Source organism: Trichechus manatus, unplaced genomic scaffold (assembly GCF_000243295.1).
Source record: "Trichechus manatus latirostris isolate Lorelei unplaced genomic scaffold, TriManLat1.0 scaffold00139, whole genome shotgun sequence".
NCBI lineage: Eukaryota > Metazoa > Chordata > Mammalia > Sirenia > Trichechidae > Trichechus > Trichechus manatus.
The window spans coordinates 1559173-1580408 of record NW_004444075.1 but is presented as its reverse complement, the minus strand read 5'-3'; the positions used below and the strand labels follow the sequence as shown (position 1 = coordinate 1580408).

Sequence of the window (21236 nt, the reverse complement as noted above, 5' to 3'; positions counted from 1 at the left end):
TGAGTCCTCCAACTTTATTCTTCTTCTTCAGTAGGGCTTTACTTATTCGGGGCTTGAAAGGCAAAACTTTTGCATTTACAATTATATTAAACTGTTACTAACTTAGTAATATTCAGAAATAAGATTATCTAAAATAATTTTATTATTATTATCAATATCCTTTATAGAATGGAGCACATTGAAATTTGGTTAAGATGTTTCCTAATTTAGTTTATAAAATAGGAGTTATAGTGCTTTACTTTCTTAAATGGCATAGTAAGTTGGACTAATTTTTTTTTTTTTTTAGGTAAAGGTTATATATTGCTTTCAAGTATTCCAATTGCATAATCTGTTGGCATGTTCTAAAACAAACAAACAAAAAAACCAGTTGCCATCAAGTCAATTCTGACCTATGGTAATTCCATGTGTTTTGGAGTAGAACTATGCTCCATAGAGTTTTCAGTAGCTTTGATCTTTTGGTAGCAGATCGCCAGACGTTTCTTCTGAAGCATCTCTGGGTGAATTCAAACCACCAGTCTTATAATTAGTAGCTAAGTGCTTATCATCTATGCCATCCAGGGACTCCTGACATATTCTAACCCCTTCAAAATCACATATACCTAGAAAATATAACATTATTATTTTGTGTTTTAATACTGCGTGTGTGAGTGGAGACTTTGCCACTTCACTCTTAGATGTTTACAAATTGTCTTCAACATCGTCCTTAGACTTGGTTAGTAATTTGATTATCAACTCTACAAATATATTTGACATCACATTTGCTTTATGGGGAAAAAACAACACAAACATTTTACTAGAGGACTGTATGAAGCATTATGGCTTATTTAGAATATATATGATTATTGGTATTCCAAAATGAAGTAGCTATAATCATCATGGGTATGAGTTAAACCATGGAAACTATGAACATTTTAGGAATGATTAATCCTAGAAATTCGGTATTGACCTATGAAGCTTTCTCCATTAGAGTCTTTCTGTCTTTTCTAGCATGATCAAGTATGTAGGTAATAGTCATAAATCTGAGGAAGAGAGGATTTATTCAGTACCTGATTCTTAATCTTTTTACCGCTACCTTTGACTCCTGCAGAATCTATTCCCATGTGTGTCCATTTGGCTCTTTGAAGTAATGTCTCATCATGTTGCATACTGGTGATGTCACAGGAAGAACAGAAGTCAATGCTAACATATAGCCAGCCTACAAGAGACCATGTAAGTAAAGTTTTTTTAATTACATTACACAACGTAGAAATAGTTATGTAACAATCTAATTAATAATAATAAAGATGTGATAAACCAGATGAAGTTATGTATAAAAACAAAAAACAAAAAAACCTATTGCCGTTGAGTCAATTCCAACTTATGGTGACTCCATGTATTACAGAGCAGAACAGTTTTCTCAGCTGTAGTTTTTACAGAAGCAGATCACCAGGCCTTTCCTCCATGGCACTTCTGGGTGGGTTCGAGCTGCTAACCTTTGGGTTAATAGTTGTGAGCAAACCATTTATGCCACCCAGGAACCTCCGAGGTTATGTATGCTCGGAATTAAAAAATAAGAATCTTGGCTGAAAACACTATTTGTCATAAAATATATTTAATATACTTTACAAGGATAGAGAATAACAGAGGTGGGCAAACTTTCACAAAAGAGCCAGATAGTAAATATTTTAGTCTTTGTGAGTCAAATGATTTCTGTTGCAGCTATTCAACTCTGCCTTTATAGCTTGGATACGTGTGGCTGTAATGTCAATAAAACTTTATTTACAAAAACAGTTAACAGGTGGGATTTGACCTGTGGCCCATAGTTTGCAAACTCTGGCCATATAAGATGAAGAAACTTTGCACCTTACTTTCTGTTATATTACAGTTAATTTAAACATTAATTTCTTTTTTTTTTGAAACTTTTTTTTTTTGTTATTGTGCTTTAGATTAAGGTTTACAGAGCAAATTAGTTTCCTATTAAACAATACACATATTGTATTGTGACATTGGTTGCCAACCCTGTGAGATATCAACCACTCTCCCTTTCTCGACCTTGGATTCCCGATTTCCATTCATTAAAGGTTAATTTCTGAATGAGTTTACTAACATGATGCGTTTAGAAAATAATGTAGATTATGTTTTTGAATGACTAATTGGAACTTTAGAAGAATATTTGAGAGCAATGTAAGATCAAGTTCAAAAGATCAAGTTCAGTCTCAAGAACTAAGAAAATACAGCCACAGAAATAGAAATCCAAGCTACCCACTTCTTACAAGTGAACATACACATTTCATTTTTACCTTCAGTTATAATTTATACCTAACTGCTTCAGTGCATACTTGACTCTAAATAAAATCCTGTACCATGTATAAAGATCAGGATAAACAGCTGTTGTAGGATAAAAACATCACAAAGATTAGTAAAGCAAAAAGAAGGTTTTATTCAGCATATATTCAAAAAGGCAAAAGTGGGAAATGGACGACCATGTTGCTAGAGCCATGTCTGCCTAAGTCCAAGGAAGTATCACAGAGCAGACAAAAGTGGGAAAATGGACAAGCATGCTGCTAGAACCATGTCTGCTCAAGTCCAAGGAAATATCACAGAACAGGCAAAAGTAGGAAAATGGACAAGCATGCTGCTAGAGCCATGTCTGCCCTAGTCCAAAGAATATTACAGAATAGACAAGAATGGGAAAACAGACAAACATGCTGCTAGAGCCATGTCTGCCCGGGTCGGGAGAACATTACAGAGGAATCAGTATATGTCAACATTACAAATGGGCAATACCATTGAAAGCTTCACCTTTTCAGATTGGCAAGAAACTGTGATCCTGCACTTCAAATTGTCTTTCTTAACAATCATTGGTACAAGTTTCAGTAATGACAGTCAGGAGGGTCTTCACTGGTCCAACAAATCTTCTATTCACTAATTGCTAAAGAAAAAGATGAGAGTGAAAAGTCTTCTTGTGTTCTGTTTGATTGGCTTCATGTGAAAGGTTCCCTAAAAGATACTTTTCTTCCCTAAAAGATAATTTGCAAGATTGTCCTAGCTATTGTCTTTATCTCAGGGCCCAGTTGATGTGTCCTTGTGAGTCCTTGTGAGTCCTTGTGAGCCCAGCTCCAGCTGGGTCACATTCTCTGTGCTCAAGGACAGAGAATAATGATTCCAATATTATTTCCTAAATCACAGCCAAAGAAGTACAGTAAAAGGGTTTATGGGAACTGAAGCTCTTGACAAGAATCCTTAGAGGAAAAAGATAATGGTTTTCTTGCTCGATCATTTTTGGCGTTAGAAATTATAAATAAATATGAATTGAAAGAAAAAGTATCACGAACATGCCCTTTAGTAATAATTTCCTGTAAAGGAAAACCCCTTAACTTCATACGCTTTCTTGAAACTGCTCTGTTTCCTAGAATTTTTATTAAGGATTCTCCAAACTCAAGAAACAACTTGCTGATGGTCTAATAAGTTGTTGTTGTGTGCCATGAGCCAATTCTAATCATAGGGAGTTGAACTGCCTTATAGGGTTTCCTAGACTGTAATCTTTAGGAAAGCAGATTGCCAGGTCTTTCTCCCAAGTAGCTGCTGGTTGAATTCAAATCTTCACCTTTTGGTTAGCAGCCGAGCACTCAGCCGTTGCACCACCAAAGCTCCTGATGGTCTAGTAGGCAACAACAATAAAACCAAACCTGTTGCCATCAAGTCGATTCTGACTTATAGTGACCCTAGGGTTTCCAAAGAGCAGCTGGTGCAATCAAACTGCCAACCTTTTGGTTAGCAGCCATGCTCTTAAACCACTGTGCCACTAGGGCTCCTCATGTATCAGATTTTGATACCATTGAAAGATCAAAGAAGCAGCAGGGCATTTGGATATTGAGGGACAGAACTTGGGATATTTTTCACAATCGCAACATAGATCTAAATTGTCTTGTCACTGTGAGATACTTATGAAAATAAATAAACTTATTATTTTTAAAAATTCCACTATCATCACATCTAAGGCAAACAAGTTTTCCAGAGAAATTTTTAGAAAATGAAATCATACTCCAAATATGCAGGGAATTAAACTGGAGTCTCCTCTAATGTTGCAGTAATGAGTAAGTACTCTTAACTTAGGAGAAAAGTGTTAAGTGCTTTCTGTTTTTCCTTTTCCTGAATTTGCCTTGATTCCTAGATTTTTAGTTTTGGCTTCTTCAGTCGGGGTGCTTAAAAACAGGCATTTTGACTTGGTGATTTAGTGGGGCCAGTGATAGCTGCTCAGGTCTGATGTGAGGGAGGGCTGAGAAGAATTTAGGCAGAATTAAAACCTCACTTCTTACTTCTTGCTTCTCAATTTGCGTAATAAAAGCCTGCAATCAACTGTAAGATGTTCAATGCTGAGTTCTGTTGTTACTCTAACAAGGACCTAGAAAAGCACTGTTTGTACCCAATGTCACTTGAATCCTATTGAATCAATTCCTTTGAAGATAGCTTTTATTTTGGATCATCAACTGGGAAGCATAATTTAAAAAAAAAACTAAACTCGTTGCCATCTAGTCAATTCAGACTCATAGTGACCCTATAGGACAGAGTAGAACTGCCGCCTAATGTTTCCAAGGAGTGGCTGGTAGATTCCAACCGCCGACCTTTTGGTTAGCAGCCAAGCTCTTAACCACTGTGCCCCAGGGAGGCAAAATAGGCTTTACAAAAAAGAGTTCTTGGCTGTGATGACATTTGTGCTAACTGAATCTCACTTGTAGTATTTATCATGGTTTTCTTTATTTTTTATATTCTGAGAATAAATCTATTTATGAAGCTGAATTTGGAGATACAGTAGATTAGTAAGGGTCTGATCTGTGTGTGCTTTCAGTCAACGCCCCTTCCTCTTTGATTTTAGCCAGGCCTGCAGTGTATGTACTTGTGTGGCCACGAATCATCATCTTTAATTCAGTTTGTCTCAAGCTTTTATTTCTTATTGTTTCTCTGATTTTTACAGTAATATGCACTCATTGTACTAAAAATGAAAACTACAGGAAGGTGTGACCCAACCAGCAGCTCCTTGGGAGAAAGACTGGCAGTCTGCTTCCCTAAAGATTACAGCCTAGGAAACCCTCTGAGGTAGTTCTACTAGCTATTAGTCGAAATTGACTCATGGCACACAACAGCAACGTATCAGACCTTCAGTGAGTTGTTTTCTTGAGTTTGAGGAATTCTTAATAAAAATTCTAGTTTTAAAGCAGGAAAAAAAAATATGATAGTGCAATTATTAAGAGACAACTTATTACATGGTTCTTTCCAGGCTATTTTTTCCTAAGTGGTTGAGATTAATAAGATTGAAAATCTGCCTTGTGGTTTTAACAGCTAACTGTGACATTTCTCTGTGACATTACACAAGTAAAGCAAAGATTTTTAATTCATATGTAGTACCCCAGTTTAAAAGGTATCATAATTCATCATTAATTTCTCCAGTTTGGGGTTATTAAAAATAATACTTCGGTGCATATAGTTTTTAATAAATCTCTGCCCAGATTTGTGCAATTTCTCTAGGAAAATTTCCTAGGCGGGGAATTGAGATGTCTAAAGTTATGAATATTTTAATGGTGTTCAACACATATTTCAGAAAATATGTACAAATTTACACCTTCATCATCTCTGTGTAAGTCTTGGTGACATGGCCTCCTCACCAATGCTGACATTTTACAGTTTTAAACAATCCTTCCTGGTTACATGAGGAACATGGCAGTAGTTTATGTCAAATGTGATTCTCCTCTTGGAAACCATATGAAAAATAGGAGAATGAGTTTCGGGGAAGACCCATAGACTAAGTCTATAGCAAGGCCTGAGATAGGGAAAAGCCGTAAAATCCAAAGCATGTGTAAGGGTAGGCAGAAGCCGCTGAAGCCAATAGACTTTGTACAGGAAGCCTTACCAGGTGGCAGCCTTAGAAGGGGCCTAGTGATGGCAGAGGCAAGCAATCAACAGCTGATGTGTATCCCAAGAAGAAAAGAATCTTGTTCTGAGTGGAAACAGCTCTAACACGGAATGATTGCTGGGAGAAACGGAGAAAGATTATTTTGTCCCCATAGCTGGCCGATCACAGAAAGCACATCTGTCAAAAAGGAGGGAAATGCATTGAAAGGAAGGGGCTGTGTCCCTTGGTGGCAGTTGCCAGTGATGAAGCTGAAAGAGCTCAGAAATGTTACACAAGACATCTCTTCTAACCTCCCGTGGGCTTCACCAGGTACATCCTGACAGGTGGAATCGGGTATCTGCCTGCAGCATGGGCTTCTTGCCTGGGCCTTTCTCTTGGTATGGAAATGTGGACAAGTAAACAGCTGTTTGTAGCTAATCTTTGATACAGGAGTTAGTAAAAACTTATTCCCTCTTTTCTCTGCGTGGGAGCAACTACTTCAGGTGCAGTTTATGCAGCTTCTCATTCACAGTTACGAGCGGCCAGTTCCGCAGCATGCCTTTGTATTGGCTTTCCCTCTTTTCCTATTTCTCATTTTTGCTTCCTCCTGCTTCCCTGGAATCACACTCCTTAATAAAATACCTTTTCTGTGTGTAATGATGATGTCGTATCTTCGTTGTTTGTCTGATTTCCATTGGCACTTCTTCTTTGATTCATTAGTTATTTTAAAAATATATTACTTAATTTTCAAGCAGTGGAGAATTTTCTAGTTATCTTTTTTTTATTATTGATTTCACAGCCAGAATTCTGTCAGAAAATAAACCTTGCATCATTTCAGTCCTTTTAATTTTGTTATGATTCGCCTTATGGCCCGAAATGAAGCCAATTTTGATAAATGTTCCAAGACTACTTGAAGGAAGTGTGAATTTTGCCACTGTCGAGTGCAATGTGCTGCATGTGTCAGGCGGATCAAATTTTTTAATTTTTATTATTTGTTATTAATCTTTTTTCAGACCTACTCTATGCTTGATGAATTTTTTTTGTGTGTGTTTTCTATTAGGTTTTGGAAGAGATGTTTTAAAATCACCCACAATGCTTGTGAATTTGCCTATTTCTCCTTTCTCTAGTGCTCTATCCATTTTGCTGTTTAAAATTTAAAGCTATGATTTTGGGAGGGTATAGGTTTTGAATTCTGCTATGTATTGAGTGGATTGACCTTTTCATTGTTGTGAAAAGTTCCCCCATCTTCCTAATAAGGCTACTTGCCTTAAAGTCTGCTGATTCTGATGTTAGTACAGCTATCCCAGCTTTATTTCGTTTAGTGTTGGATGATATATATATTTCCTTCAGCTTATCTTTGTCCTTATGGTAAAGTGTGTCTCTTGTAAATAGCTGGTAGTTGTATTTTATGTTTTTGTTTTTATTCCAGTCTTGTAATTTTTGTGTGTAACTTGAATATTTAGGTCATTTTCTTTTAATATAATTACTAATATCGCTGTTTATATCTTTCATCTTTTTTTTTCTATTTGATTTGTCTGTTTATGTGTCTTTTTTTCTCCTTTTTTTGCTTTTATTTGGATTAATCAACTTTTTATTATTCTTTTTCCTCTAATTTGTTAGTATTTTACTCATTTTTCATTGTTTAGTTATTACAACATGCATGCTATGTATATTAAATTCTATATAATGGTTTTTTTAAGAGGAGATAATTGCAATGTGATTTAAACCTTTCCAGAGGAATATAAACTTCAAATTATTTTCATCAAGTGAGAATATCATTGATACCAAGCTTAATCAAAATTTCATAATTTCATTTATGAATATCAGTGCAAAAGTCTTCAGTAAAATATTAGCGGAAACCAACAGCTCATTAAAGGAGTAATGTATCATGAGAAAGCAGGGTTTATTCCAGGAATACAAGATTATGAACTCTATTAAAATAATTCATCATATTAATTGATCTAAGAAAAAAATCATATGTTTATCTCTATACCAAAAACCAAACTCACTGCCACTGAGTCGATTCTGACTCATAGAGACCCTGTAGGAAGAATAGCATCTCCGATGCTGTAAATCTTTATGGGAGCGGGCTGCCACGTCTTTCTCCCGTGGAGTGGCTGATGGATTTGAACTGCCGACCATTCGGTTAGTAGCGGACAGCTCTTTAACCACTGTGCCGACAGGGCTCCTTGTTCAGCTCTCCAGGGTTCATTCTGTAGAGTTGCTGTGAGTCGGAATTGACTTGACGGCAACGAGGGTTCTTAGGTGCTGAGTATTTATTTGTCAAAATTCACCGGTCATTCTGGACGTTAAGGAAAAAAAAAAAAGTGCTCAATAAGAGTTAAACATTTTATCGCCACGACAAGTTATTTTTATACACACACATGCACGCACACATACACACACACGATCCGAGCCCAAACACAGCATAACACTTAACGGCAAAATGCTAGAGGCATTTCTGCTATTTTGCTGAAAGTACAAATGAGAGAAGGATGCACAACTCCCACCACTACTAGCGAATGTTGTACCAGGGATATTAGCCAACAAAATAGACGAGAGAAATAAACCGTATAACTTTGAAAAGTGTAAGTAAAAATGTTATTTGTAGATGATTTCATTCTTAGAAAACTCAAAAGAATCAACTGAAAAATCGCTAACTATGGCTTAATTCCAGCATTTAGAAGAGAAAATAAATGATCAATTAATCAATCTAACTCATTAAAAAAGATCCTTTGGTTGGCATAAAACACTGTGGGGAAATTCAAAAGGAAGATGATCAACTGGGAAAAAATATTTGCCTCTCAAATCACCAATAGCTATTTCTCTAATATATTAGGAGCTTTTAGAAATTGTGGAGATGTGGGAGGCAGGACAAAGCAATAGACCAATGGGCAAAGGACATGAATGGACAGTTTGCATAAAAAGAGATACAAACAGCACTTCAACTCACAAAAAGATGTTCAACCCCACACAGAATGCTAGATGTTATTTAATTTTATTTAAGAAATGTGGAAATGTAAGAATATATTTTTTAATTTGTTTGCATTTCATAAGAAAAATTCCAAGGATACACAGGCACTAAGAAAAATGGTTGACTAAAGAGACTAGAAGGAGCTCTGGTGGTGCAGTGGTTAAAGCACTCATGTGCTAACCAAAAGGTCAGCGGTTCAAACCTACCAGCCACTCTGCAGGAGAAAGATGTGGCAGTCTGTTTCCGTAAAGATTACAGCCTTGAAAACCCTGTAGGGCAGTTCTACTCAGTCCTATAGGTTGCTATGGGTCGGAATTGACTCGACAGCAGTGGTTTTGGTACAGAGACTAGAGAGGAGAAAGAATGGAGTGGATGGGTAGGAATCAGAACATGATTCCTAAGTGAATCTCTTCCCATATTATTTTGTTTTTGAAGCATGAGTATATATTACCTCTTCAGAAAAAAAATAATAAATTTTTTTTTGCAAATTTGTAAAGTGAGAAGTTGCATCTCATTTTGCGTTTTTGATTACTGTAGAAGTTGAATTCTTTAAAGTATTCATTTACTGTTTGTATTTTTGCTATTTGAAATTATCTATTCAAGTTCTTTGTATTTAGAGCGATTTTTCTTTTCCTTACCAAATTTTAGAATCCTTTAATATATTAAGGAACCAGTGCATTTTAACATATTTATTTTACTTTTTTAGTCCCTTTATCATGTCATTTTGCTTTTTATACATTAACTTATAGAACTTAATAATTACTGTCAAATCTATCAATCTTTCTTTGATAGCTTTTTTTTATTACCTATATCAGATAAATATGTACCTATATATTTTTTCTATATGTCTTTTTTTTTAAAGCTGTAATATATTTGGTGTATTATGTGAGGTGAAAATGCAATTTTTCTCTTAAATAGCTAATCAATTGCTTCACAGAATCTTTGTTCAATAATAACCCTTCCCTTACTGGCTGCTTCAAAATGCAGTGTTACAGTGTTTCATTAAGTCACCTATCAATATTTCAGTGCCAAACTTACTGTCATTTTGTGATAAATTTTAACATCCACTCTGTCTACTTCCTCTTTTTTTTTAACTTTTTTATTTCAAAATAATTTTCTCCCACTGGATTTTTCCAGATGAACTTAAGGATCATAATGTCAGTTGCACAAAATACTCATCGAGGGTTTTAACCAGGACAGCATCTTATGAAATAATTTGGAAAAATTGATATCTCCATAATGTATAGTGTTTTCATCCAGGAATGAAGTATGCTTCCCAAATTATGTAATTGTCTTTTTTTACTTTTCTATGTAGTTTCATTGATTTCATTATGTAGTTCCAGTACTTTATTATATTCATCCCAAGTATTGTATAATTTTCATGCTAATGTGAATTAGATAATGTCCCCTACGTATTGCTGAGATATGGAATGATAAATATGAAATTTGTTGATTATGTAATTGTTATTTATCATTTATTTTGCCCCAAATCTTCTCATAGAACATTGTATTTTAGTTCTTGTGTAATTTGGTTCTTCAAGTAATTTGCTTAATATATAATTTGTTAATAATATAATTTCTTAATTATGTAATAGTGGAAGCTACAAGTAATGGCCATTTTGTTTTCTTCTCTTTAATAGTTATAACTGTATTTTCTAATTTTTATGCCTCATTTGCATTAATCAGAAATTCTGGGAAAATGCCAAAGAATCACCACCAGGGTATATTGTTTTTATTGCTATTACAATGGGGATACTGGTATTGATTGGCTAGTAGTTTTGAAGTTGAAATTAGAGGAAGATCTGATTACGTTAAGAAATTGTCCCTGTATTCCTTTTATTAATAATTTATTGTATTTTAAAAAAGAATGAGTGCCTTTTTTTTTTTTTGGCAAATCCCTTGTTAGGGCGCTATTGCTGTAGTATTCAAGAGCCTGGGTTAGAATCAGACTCACTGACCAGAATTTGAAGCCCATCTCTACCACTTAGTACCATTACATCACAACCTTGGATTAGATGCTTATGCTGTCAGTTTCATCATTTGTAAAACAGGGATAGTAATCATATCTGCGTATCTGCTTCATAGGGGCTCTGTGAGTGGTACATAAGCTATGGCCTTTACTGTGTGTGTTATGCGTTGTACTTGGAATATTGTTGGCACTCAATAAGCAAGAACTATTATTATTTTCTATCGAGATAATGCTACTATTTTTTCTATGGGAAAAGTTAACGGTGAAAGAATTTGAGCAAAGCACGTCTGACAAATCTCAATAGCAGTGACTCGTCTTATAAACAGCACGGATCTGTCCACCCTGTGTTCAAACATATATGGTTTAATTCAAACCCTGTTTTTTTCATTTTAAGTATGCCACTCATTAAAAAAAAAAAAAAAGTTTGCTTTGTCTAGTCAGCAGGATTAAGAAACAAGTTTGTTTTTTGCTTTTCGAAGCTTTCATAAAGAATAAGAGACTTTATTCAATTATTGACAAGAAGGAAGGGTGGAGTCGCAATAAATACTAATTGTTAAAATACTTCATTTGTTTTTCTTAGTTCTTTTGTAATGGGTGGTGGATGATGTGGGGTATACTTATTTTTGTCTTGAAATATGTGTGTAGCCTAATGTGCATAATACTTAGCCAGTCATCAGAACTCTCTGGAGTTAGTTCACATACGCACATATACGTAAACATGATGTTTGCTACCGTCATTGATCTTTAGCTTACTGTTTAAACCTGTATCTTATTTTAATTTTCTGGTGCAATAGGTTATTTTACTAAGCTGTGGAAACCTAACCTGGCATTTTTAGTGTTTTATGGGAAATTAAGCTTTGTCTACTGTCAATTTTAGTAAAGCTCACTTTAAAGAAATGTACTTTGTGTATTAATAATTGTATGCAAGATATATGATTACCTTTTATTAAAACGTATTTTATACTTGTGGTTAATCACTTTGTAATTTTATTAAAACTTGTTAAGGTGATTGATTTTGTGATAGAGATAATACTTACTGCCACATGTGCTGGAAGATATATACAAGTCCTTGTTAGGAGATATTTTCTTTTGAATGGGAGATCTTTTGGGACAGAGATGCTGCCCATCCCCTGAGCCTTGGCTGCCTGCCTGCCTCCCTGGGCCATGTTTTTAAGCTGTCTCTCCTGTGGTGGTTCAGTTTCCCTTCTGCCATCTCATCACTGCCTCTCCAGTGCAAGCCTCTGGCTCTCTCTCCTCAGTCGTCTTCCATGTTCCCTGTGGGTTTGGCAGAAACTTCTGGATTCCTTTCAGAGAGGAGGCTTGGACGTGTTCACTCTGTCCTCTTTGCCTAACTAATCGTCACCTTTGTTACTCTGTCATTTTTTACTGCTTCTTGAGTGGGATTACTGTTCATGGTGGCATCTGTCAGGAGTTCCAAATGAGGGGCAGGACTAAGCCCCACCACGTAATGCACTCCCAATCTACTCACTCAAAGATATCAACCCTCGATGGAGAATTGACCCACTCATGTCTTCTTCTACCTCTGTTTCTCTAGCCCTCCCACCTTCCTGGTTGAAATGCCTCCCTGCATCACCTTTCTTCTTCCTGGGGCAACCTCATGTTTAGCCTTCATATGCAGATAGTGTTGTACCCACTCTTTACTGCAGAAGAAACTCTAAGTCAAGTTAATTTTTACGTGGGAGCCTCAGGAAAGCCAGGCCCTAGGAATCTTAGATAGGAGGTGACATTGGTTTAATTCTGAGAGGAGCATAGTGTTGCATAGCATGGATGCTGGGCTGCCTGGTTTCCTGCCCTAGTGCTGCCACTTACAAGCTGTGTAACTTTGGACAAAATTACACGATTTTTTTTCTTCCTAAGATTTTTTATCTTTAAAATGATGATAATAACAGTACTTCCCTTACAGAGTTGTAATGAAAGAAATTAGTTAACACATAAATAGCTTAGAACAGTAACTGATAACAGTAACTAGATATTCGTTAGCTATTATTCATTTATGGGGCCCTGGTGACTCACTGGAGCCCTGGTGGTGCAGTGGTTAAGAGCTTGGCTGCTAACAAAAAGTTGGCAGTTTGAATCCACCAGGTGCTCCTTGGAAACTCTATGGGGCAGTTCTACTCTGTCCTACAGGGTCTCTATGAGTCGGAATCTACTTCACAGCGGTGGGTTTGGTGGCTCAGTGGTTAACTGCTCGGCTGTTAACCAAAAGGTTGGCAGTTCAAATCCACCAGCTGTTCCTTGGAAACTCTATGGGGCAGTTCTACTCTGTCCCACAGGGTCTGTATAAGTAAGAATCAGCTCAACAGCAATGGGTTTTTTATTCATTTATTGGAATCCCTGTGTGGTACAAATGGTTAACGTGCTTGGATACTAAATAAAAGATTAGCAGTTTGAGTTCACCCAGAGTTGCCTTGAGAGAAAGGTTTGACAACCTACTTCCAAAAAATTAACCATTGAAAATCCTATGAAGCTCAGTCCTACTCTCACACACACGTGGGGTCACCATGAGCTGGAACTGACTCAATGGCAACTGGTTTATTCTTTTAATATTATTATTAATAGTCAACAGTTGTCCTCCTCTTACATATTTGAGGACATAAAGCATAAGTAGACTATGTAAAGTGATTAACCTAACTGGAGGGCAGAAGTGATTTCTTATTGGAGGCTAAATGGAAAATAAGGCTGGAAATGCAGGTATCTATTTAAAAAGGTTTTGAAAATGCCTTAGAATTTAGACATACAGTAATAAGCAACAGGAAGACTTGATAGAATCCGAATGATCATGGGATGAAAGTAATGATGTTTTAAAATAACCCATTAGGAGCACGCACAATAGAATCAAAGAGTGAGACAGAGATGGTAGTTGCAGGAATTCAGCTTTGAGGTGATGCAGGCCTAGAATCAGTTGTTGCAAATGGCAGGAATGGCAAAGAAAAGCATACAGAAGATTTGGGAGAGTTCCTGGTCAAAGGTGTTCCTGAGCCAAGGATAATGGAAAATGGTTGAATCATGTTGAATTAAACAGAAATAGAGAGTTGGAAGAAGGGGTTATTGTCTTGGCAGAAAATTTTGATTTTAGATTTATTAAGTTTGAGATAATGATAGGCTATTCAAGTAGATATATACTATAGACCAGAGATTAGCAAAGTTTTTCTGTAGAGGGCCAGATAGTAGATATTTTAGTCTTTGTGGGTCAAATACAATCTCCGTCACAAATTCTTCTATTTTTTTAATAATTCTTTTAATATGCAAAAGAAAAAGTAAAAATGTACAACAAAAACAAGCTACAACCTAATTTGGCCCATGAAACAATAGTTTGCCCACCCCTGTATGTTTTTGTTGTTGTTAGGTGCTGTCAAGTCAGTTCTGACTCATAGTGACCCTGTGTACAATGGAAGGAAACACTGCCCAGTCCTGTGCCATCCTGACAATCGTTGTTATGTTTGAACCCATTGTTGCAGCCACTGTGTCAATCCATCTCATTGAGGGTCTTCCTCTTTTTCGCTGACCCTCTACCAAGCATGATGTCTTCTCTAGGGACTGATCCCTCCTGATAACATATCCAAAGTATGTGAAGGATAGTCTTGCCGTCTTGCTTCTAAGAGTCATTCTGGTTGTATTTCTTCCAAGACAGATTTGTTCGTCCTTTTGGCAGTCCATGATATATTCAATATTCTTTGCCAGCACCACAATTCAAAGGCATCAATTCTTCTTCAGTCTTCCTTATTCCTCGTCCAGCTTTTGCATGCATATGAGGCAACTGAAAACGCTATGGCTTGGGTCAGGCACACCATAGTCTTCAAGGTGACATCTTTGCTTTTTAACACTTTAAAGAGATCTTTTGCAGCAGATTTGTCCGGTTCAGTGTGTCTTTTGATTTCTTGACTGCTGGTTCCATGGGCATTGATTGTGGATCCGAATAGAACAAAATCCTTGACAACTTCAATCTTTTCTCCGTTTATCACAGTGTTGTTTATTGGTCCAGTTGTTTTCTTTTTGTTGAGGTGTAATCCATACTGAAGGCTGTAGTCTTTGATCTTCATCAGTAAGTGCTTCATGTCCTCTCCACTTTCAGCAAGCAAGGTTGTGTCATCTGCGTTACACAGGTTGTTAATGAGTCTTTGTTATCCTTAGGCATCAGGATTGGAAGAAGACCCCTGTGTAGCTTATTGCCCAAAAGAATAGAATCTTAGCTGAGCAATTGGGGCTAGAGATCTAGATTTCTTAATCTTTAGCATTTGAAATATTATGTGAGTATGATTGTTATATGCAGCATTTGAATTAAGAACAATTATTATTGTGAAAATGAAATTATACAAATATTTAAATTAAAAGAATTTTGCCCAGAAACAGATTTTATAGATTCATGTCGTACTTCTTGCAAGCCCTGTAAAATTACACTTTAAGGACTTCTATCAATTAGATACAGAAGTTCAATAAAATTAATATAGATATGTTTTTGAAAATGTTGATTAGGATTTAACATAATAAGTTTAAAAAATTCCCGATTTTATAATTCTCTGGAAATGAATGTAGAGTAATGCTTGACTTATTGTGTGTTATAGAGACAAAAATTCTGTATTTGGTTTATGAGAAGATCATGATACTTGATAGCATGAAACAGGCCATACAAATTACAGGCAGCTGCATATGTTGCCCAGGAATTGAGATGAGTTATGCTTTAACTATGGGACTGAAGGGGGTTATATTCTTTTAAAGTTGGCCAAAAATAAATGCATTATAAAAAACCAAACCCGTTACCATTTAGTCGATTCTGACTTATAGCAACCCTATAGAACAGAGTAGAACTGCCCCATAGAGTTTCCAAGGAACGGCTGGTAGATTCAAACTGCCAACCTTTTGGTTAGCAGCCAAGCTCTTAACCTCTGTGCTACCACGACTACCTTATAGGAAGAAAAAAAAAATTGTGTTCTTTAATTTTATCCAAATTAATCAAAATCAATGGTGCAATTTGAAGAAGACTTTTAAACTAGCAATGATTGATGAGTCCATTTCTTCCCTCAATTCAAGTAGATTGCTAGAGTGTAAGTATGTTTTCTTAACTGAATTTTATTGATTGTGAGTTTAGCCAAAGTGTTTTGCTTTGTATAACAGATTTCTAGAAAGAAAGATTCACTTTTTTCCCAATACAACCTAGAAATTATTTTATTTAAAATGTTAACTTATTTCAGGCAAACTTTTGAAAACTAGGAAGAGTGTTACTTCCATATGGATGCCAAGTTCATAATACAAAAAGTAGTTTTAGGTTGGTTCAATATTATGCCTAATTTCAGATACTAAGTTTTGAGAGAAATATTGACGAATTGGATTTTACCTTGAAGAAGACAACCAGGAAGGTGAAATATCGAGGTATTAGCTCAAGTGAGAAATTGTAACTAGCATGGAGAAGAAAGACTTTGGTGGGGTTGGACATGGGTGTGGTCTGCATGTACATCAGAGTTGTCTTAAATATTTAAAAATGGCATCAGAAGTATAAGATTTATTCATCGATCCATCCAGTCTTTTAAAAATAACATTCTATATGCTAGTCATTCATGCATGGGCTAGAGATACAAGGATAAGTAAGGTAGTTCTTAACCTAAAGAAGCTCACAGACTCGTAATGGGGAGGCTCACAATCTTATTAGCCAGGTAAATTAAAAGGCTGCTTTGTTTTCTCCTCTGTAAATCTGGATGATAATGCTAGCTCATAATGTTATAATATGAGATCATAAAAAATACTACAAAGGACTTTGTGATTACAGACTGAGGGATTTCTTGACAAGATTATTAACTCACATTCACTAAACCATGTGATTTAAAAATTTATGCAGAGTTAATCAGTTATCTGTTGCTGTGTAATGAATCATCCAAAACTTAGTGGCTTAAAATCACAATGTTTTATTATTTCTCATGATTCTGTTGGTTGGTCAGTTTTTCTTCTGGTCCTGACTGAGCTCATTAAAGATCTTCTCACGTACATGTCTGGGGCCTTGGTGTTGACTGGGGCCTGGGCTTCTCTCTTCAGGTAGTTTATCTACTCAGTAGTTTTGCTGTATTTCCTTATATGGCAGCAGAAATATTAAAAAATGGAGAAAACAGCATGGCAAGGCCTCTCAAGGTTTAGCCTTGGCAGTTACACAACATTATTTCTATCACATCCTCTTGGTCATAGCAAGTCATAGGGACAGGGACAGCCCAGATGCAAGGGGAGGGGAAATAGACTCCACCTCTTGATGGAAAGAGTCACAAAGTCACCTTGCAAAAGGTCACATGGGAGAGGAGGAATTATTTTGACTATCATTGCAAACAAGTACAACCAGAATGCTCCTTAGAGGCAAGGATGGTGAGACTGCATCTCACATACTTTGGACATGTTATCAGGAGGGATCAGTCCCTGGAGAAGGACATCATGCTTGATAAAGTAGTGGGTCAGCAAAAAAGAGGTAGACCCTCAATGAGATGGATTGACATGGTGGCTGCAACAGCGGGCTCAAGCATAACAACAATTGTGAGGCACAGGACTGAGCAGTGTTTCGTTCTGTTGTGCATTGGGTCGCTATGAGTCGGAATCAACTTGACAGAACCTAACAATAACAACAACATCATTGCAAACAGAATCCCTGGGTGGCATAAATGGTTAAGTGCTCCACTAATGGCTAAAAGGTTGGTGGTTCGAACCCATCCAGAGGCACCTTGGAAGATAAGACCCGGTTATCTGCTTCTGAAAGGTCACAGCCTTGAAAACTGTATGGAGCAGTTCTACTCTGCACACATGGGGTCGCTATGAGCCAGAATCAGCTCGACAGCAATTAACAACAACAACATCACTGCAAACAGTCTACCATAGGTATACATGAACGGGTTTTAATTTTCTTTTTTTGACCATGTACAATGCTAACCATTTTATTTATTTCTTTGTATTTTGCTAATGATTACTAGCAAATAATGGTATGAAAAAGATAGTTTAAGGCATACTACACGGTTAATAATAAACCCAAACCACTGCCGTGGAGTTGATTCCGACTCATGGTGACCCTATAGGACAGAGTAGAACTGCCCCATAGGGTTTCCAAGGAGCACCTGGTGGATTCGACTGCCAACATTTTGGATAGCAGCCGTAGCTCTTAACCACTATGCCACTAGGGTTTCCTAAAAAAAAAAAAACCAAAGCTGTAGAGTCGATTCCAACTCATAGTGACCCTATAGGACAGAGTAGAACTGCCCCCATAGGGTTTTCAAGACAGTAAATCTTTGTGGAAACAGAGTGCCACGTCTTTCTCTCACAGAGCCACTAGTGGGTTTGAACCGCTGACCTTTTGGCTAGCAGCCCAGTGTTTAACTACTGTGCCAACAGGGCTCCTGGTTCATACTAATTGCTTATAATTAAACAAATGTTGCAACAGCTTCTAATAGGTGTGTTATGAATAGAAGATCTGTATCTATGAGAAAATCTAATAGTTCTAGGGTTTTACGTTCTTGTTATTGATCATTAAGAGTCGTACCTGTAAGAGATAAATTCTGTCGTTAATAGCTATCAGTTTTATTGCTTCATACCAGAAAGATAATATTTTAATTCAGTTTTCCTTTCATCTTGGTGTAGCATAACCACGGGTTAGAGAGCATGAGATGGGCATGGGGAATGGTTTTGTTTTCATTTTTGTTTTAATCTGGTAGTTTCCAGGAATGCCTAATTTAATCATTTCTTTTCTTTTTAAATGACCTCACAACAAAGTATTTTGTTGCATCAATCTATCTTTGTTGTTTTGTAGTCTCAATGACTTTATAATTTATATACCACAATCTCTTGAGGGTATGCGTGACACATCAGAAAACACACTTTCTCATTTTGCTAAAAGTGGAATTTCAAACATTTTGAAGTAACACGAATTTTACATTAAAAAACATTCGTCGTATCTAGATTAAGCAGACTTTAAATACATAAAAGGAGTGATAAACAAAGTAAATCTTACCGGTTTACAGCCAATTATGTATGTTCATGATAGTCTCTAGCTTTAGGGAATGTCTTGAAAACACCAGCAAAGTTTCTTATCTTTTGGCCTTTAGATATGGTGTCCCCTCAACCTGGAAGATATGTCACTCACGTTTTACTTAATGAATGACCTTTTGCCCTGTAGGTTCCATCTTCAATGTTGCTTCCTCTAGAAAGTCTTCCCCAATCTATCTTGTATGTTGTCATAATGCCCTTCTCTAATACTTTCCCTGATTATGTAATTGCTGTGGGTCATCTGTCTCCCTCACTGGAGTGTAAGCCCAGTGAGGGCAGGTAAAATGTTGAACTTGTTCATGGTTGTGTCTTCAGTTCTTAGCACAATGATTAGAGCATTGTAGTGGGTAATTGGTATTTGTTGAATAAATCAATTTGGGGTAGGCTGCATAAAATTTCTCTCCTTTTCATGTTTTTCATTCAAATAGAAATACAGTAGAAACCTCCTTTTCCAGATCAGGACTCAGAGTTGTTTGGCATTGAAAAAGAGAAGATGCATACAATGATCTCTTAGCGTCTTCTGATTGGATTTCCAGGTTGTCATGTATAAAATTCACCCATAGTGTACATTGTCACATTCCTTATCATTTAACTTTTAGTTATAGTGAGAACTTCAAGACACTTGGGAAGTAATCTGAGTGCAGAATCTCAATTTTCAGAATTCCTTCCAATCTTTTGCTCATTCTACTATATATATAGACTTACTAGTTCATGTAGGGTCCCTATAGGGTCGCTATGAGTCAGAATCAATTCACATGTAATATATGATATATATATATATATTATGTATATAATTTATTCGTTCAAGATACATAATATATACGTGTGTGTGCGGATGTGTATGTTGCCTAAATTAGGTCTTTATTTTGGAGAACCAATTCTCTTTCTTAGCATATTCACATTTCACTGGCTTATGTAATAACCAAAGAAGACAAACCCATTGCCATCGAGTCGATTCCGACTCATAGCGACCCTATGGGACAGAGTAGAACTGCCCCATTGGTTTTCCAAGGAGCGCCTGGTGGATTCAAACTGCTGACCTTTTGGTTAGCAGCTGAGCTCTTAACCACTATGCCATCAGGGCTTAGGCTTATGAATATTTAATTTAATTACAACAAGAAAGGAATTAGCATAAACATGTTTGGGAACAAACAGTAGTGATTCTTGGCAAACATGGACCTCAGCTAGTGAGAGAAGTGGTGCAGTGCCTACTATCTGTGAGTGTGCCTTGGGCATAATGAGCATGGTGATGGCGGACTCTGCAAGTTGACTGAATAGAAGCTGATTAAGAGAGTGTTTACTGAAACAATTGACAGTGATTACACTGCCTTTTTTTTTTTTCTGGCATAGCTGATAATTATGTTGGCACAATTTTATGGCTACAGGGTAGGGAACTGAAGACAACTTTAAGAATGAAGAGAAAAGAAACAGATTAATAAGATCAGCAATTTTACATATACATACACTTCTAAAGCCCTAATTATATTTTTACATACCCCCGTGGAAATTTCCATGAATCATAGGTGGAAAAAAAAAAGTCTCTTGGAGTCTATATTGTATGTGTTCATATTCTAAATTTGTCTTGATTATGTCCCTCAAAAAAGGACCTTAGAATTTTATAAATAAATTCAGGTAGGCTCTCAGATATGACTTGAGCATTGTATAATTTCCCTGTCATCATCAGTCATGCCTATATTGCAGTCAAAATCAGGGACACTCTTTAATGATGCTTGTATTTTCTCTGTACATGATTTGTCACAAACCAGCCTAGTCCCCATTTTTCCTGCCACATTGCCTGAATTTGCTAGTGATATTTCTCCTCTGGGCTCTACAGACAACGTGTTGGCATAGCTTTGGGCCCTTAGCTTTTGGCATCTGTTATGGATTGAATTGTGCCCTCACAAAATATGTGTTGAAATCTTATCTCCTGTATCTGTCGATGTGATCCTGTTTGGAAATAGAGTTTTTTATGTTAATATGGACTTTTATTATGTTAATGAAGTCATACCAGTGTAGGGTGGCTCCTAAACCTAATCACTTCTGAGTTATAAAAGGGCCAAAATAGACACAGAGATACACACCGGAGAAGATGGACACCATGTGAAGATTGTCTACAAGCCAAGAATCACCATAAAACCAAGGAACACCCAGGACTATAGACAAGGAAGGGATTAACATGGCTAAAACCCTGATCTGGACTTTCAGTTTCTAAAACTGTGAGAAAATAAATTTCTGTCCTTCATAACTACCCACTTGTGATATTTGTATTATAGCAGCACTAGGTAACTAAGACAGCATCTTACCTCATCACCCTAGTTCCTACTTTGTCCATGTCTTTTTGCTTCTACAATCTTTCTAGGGCTTCCTTTCACCCTCCAGAAAATAGTAACCTATTGCCC

At 36.5% G+C, this 21236-nt stretch overlaps 1 protein-coding gene across 2 annotated transcripts in view; it reads left to right on the top strand.

The window, feature by feature from the left end:
- Window positions 1-21236, top strand: part of IL15 (interleukin 15) — a 90436-nt gene that overhangs the window by 20021 nt on the left and 49179 nt on the right. For both annotated transcript variants that reach the window (XM_023739725.1, XM_004385467.2), the window contains exon 2: window positions 1088-1209. In XM_023739725.1, coding sequence (XP_023595493.1) covers window positions 1153-1209 — 57 coding nt within the window. In that variant the 5' untranslated portion in view covers window positions 1088-1152. The remainder of the gene's footprint in view (window positions 1-1087; window positions 1210-21236) is intronic.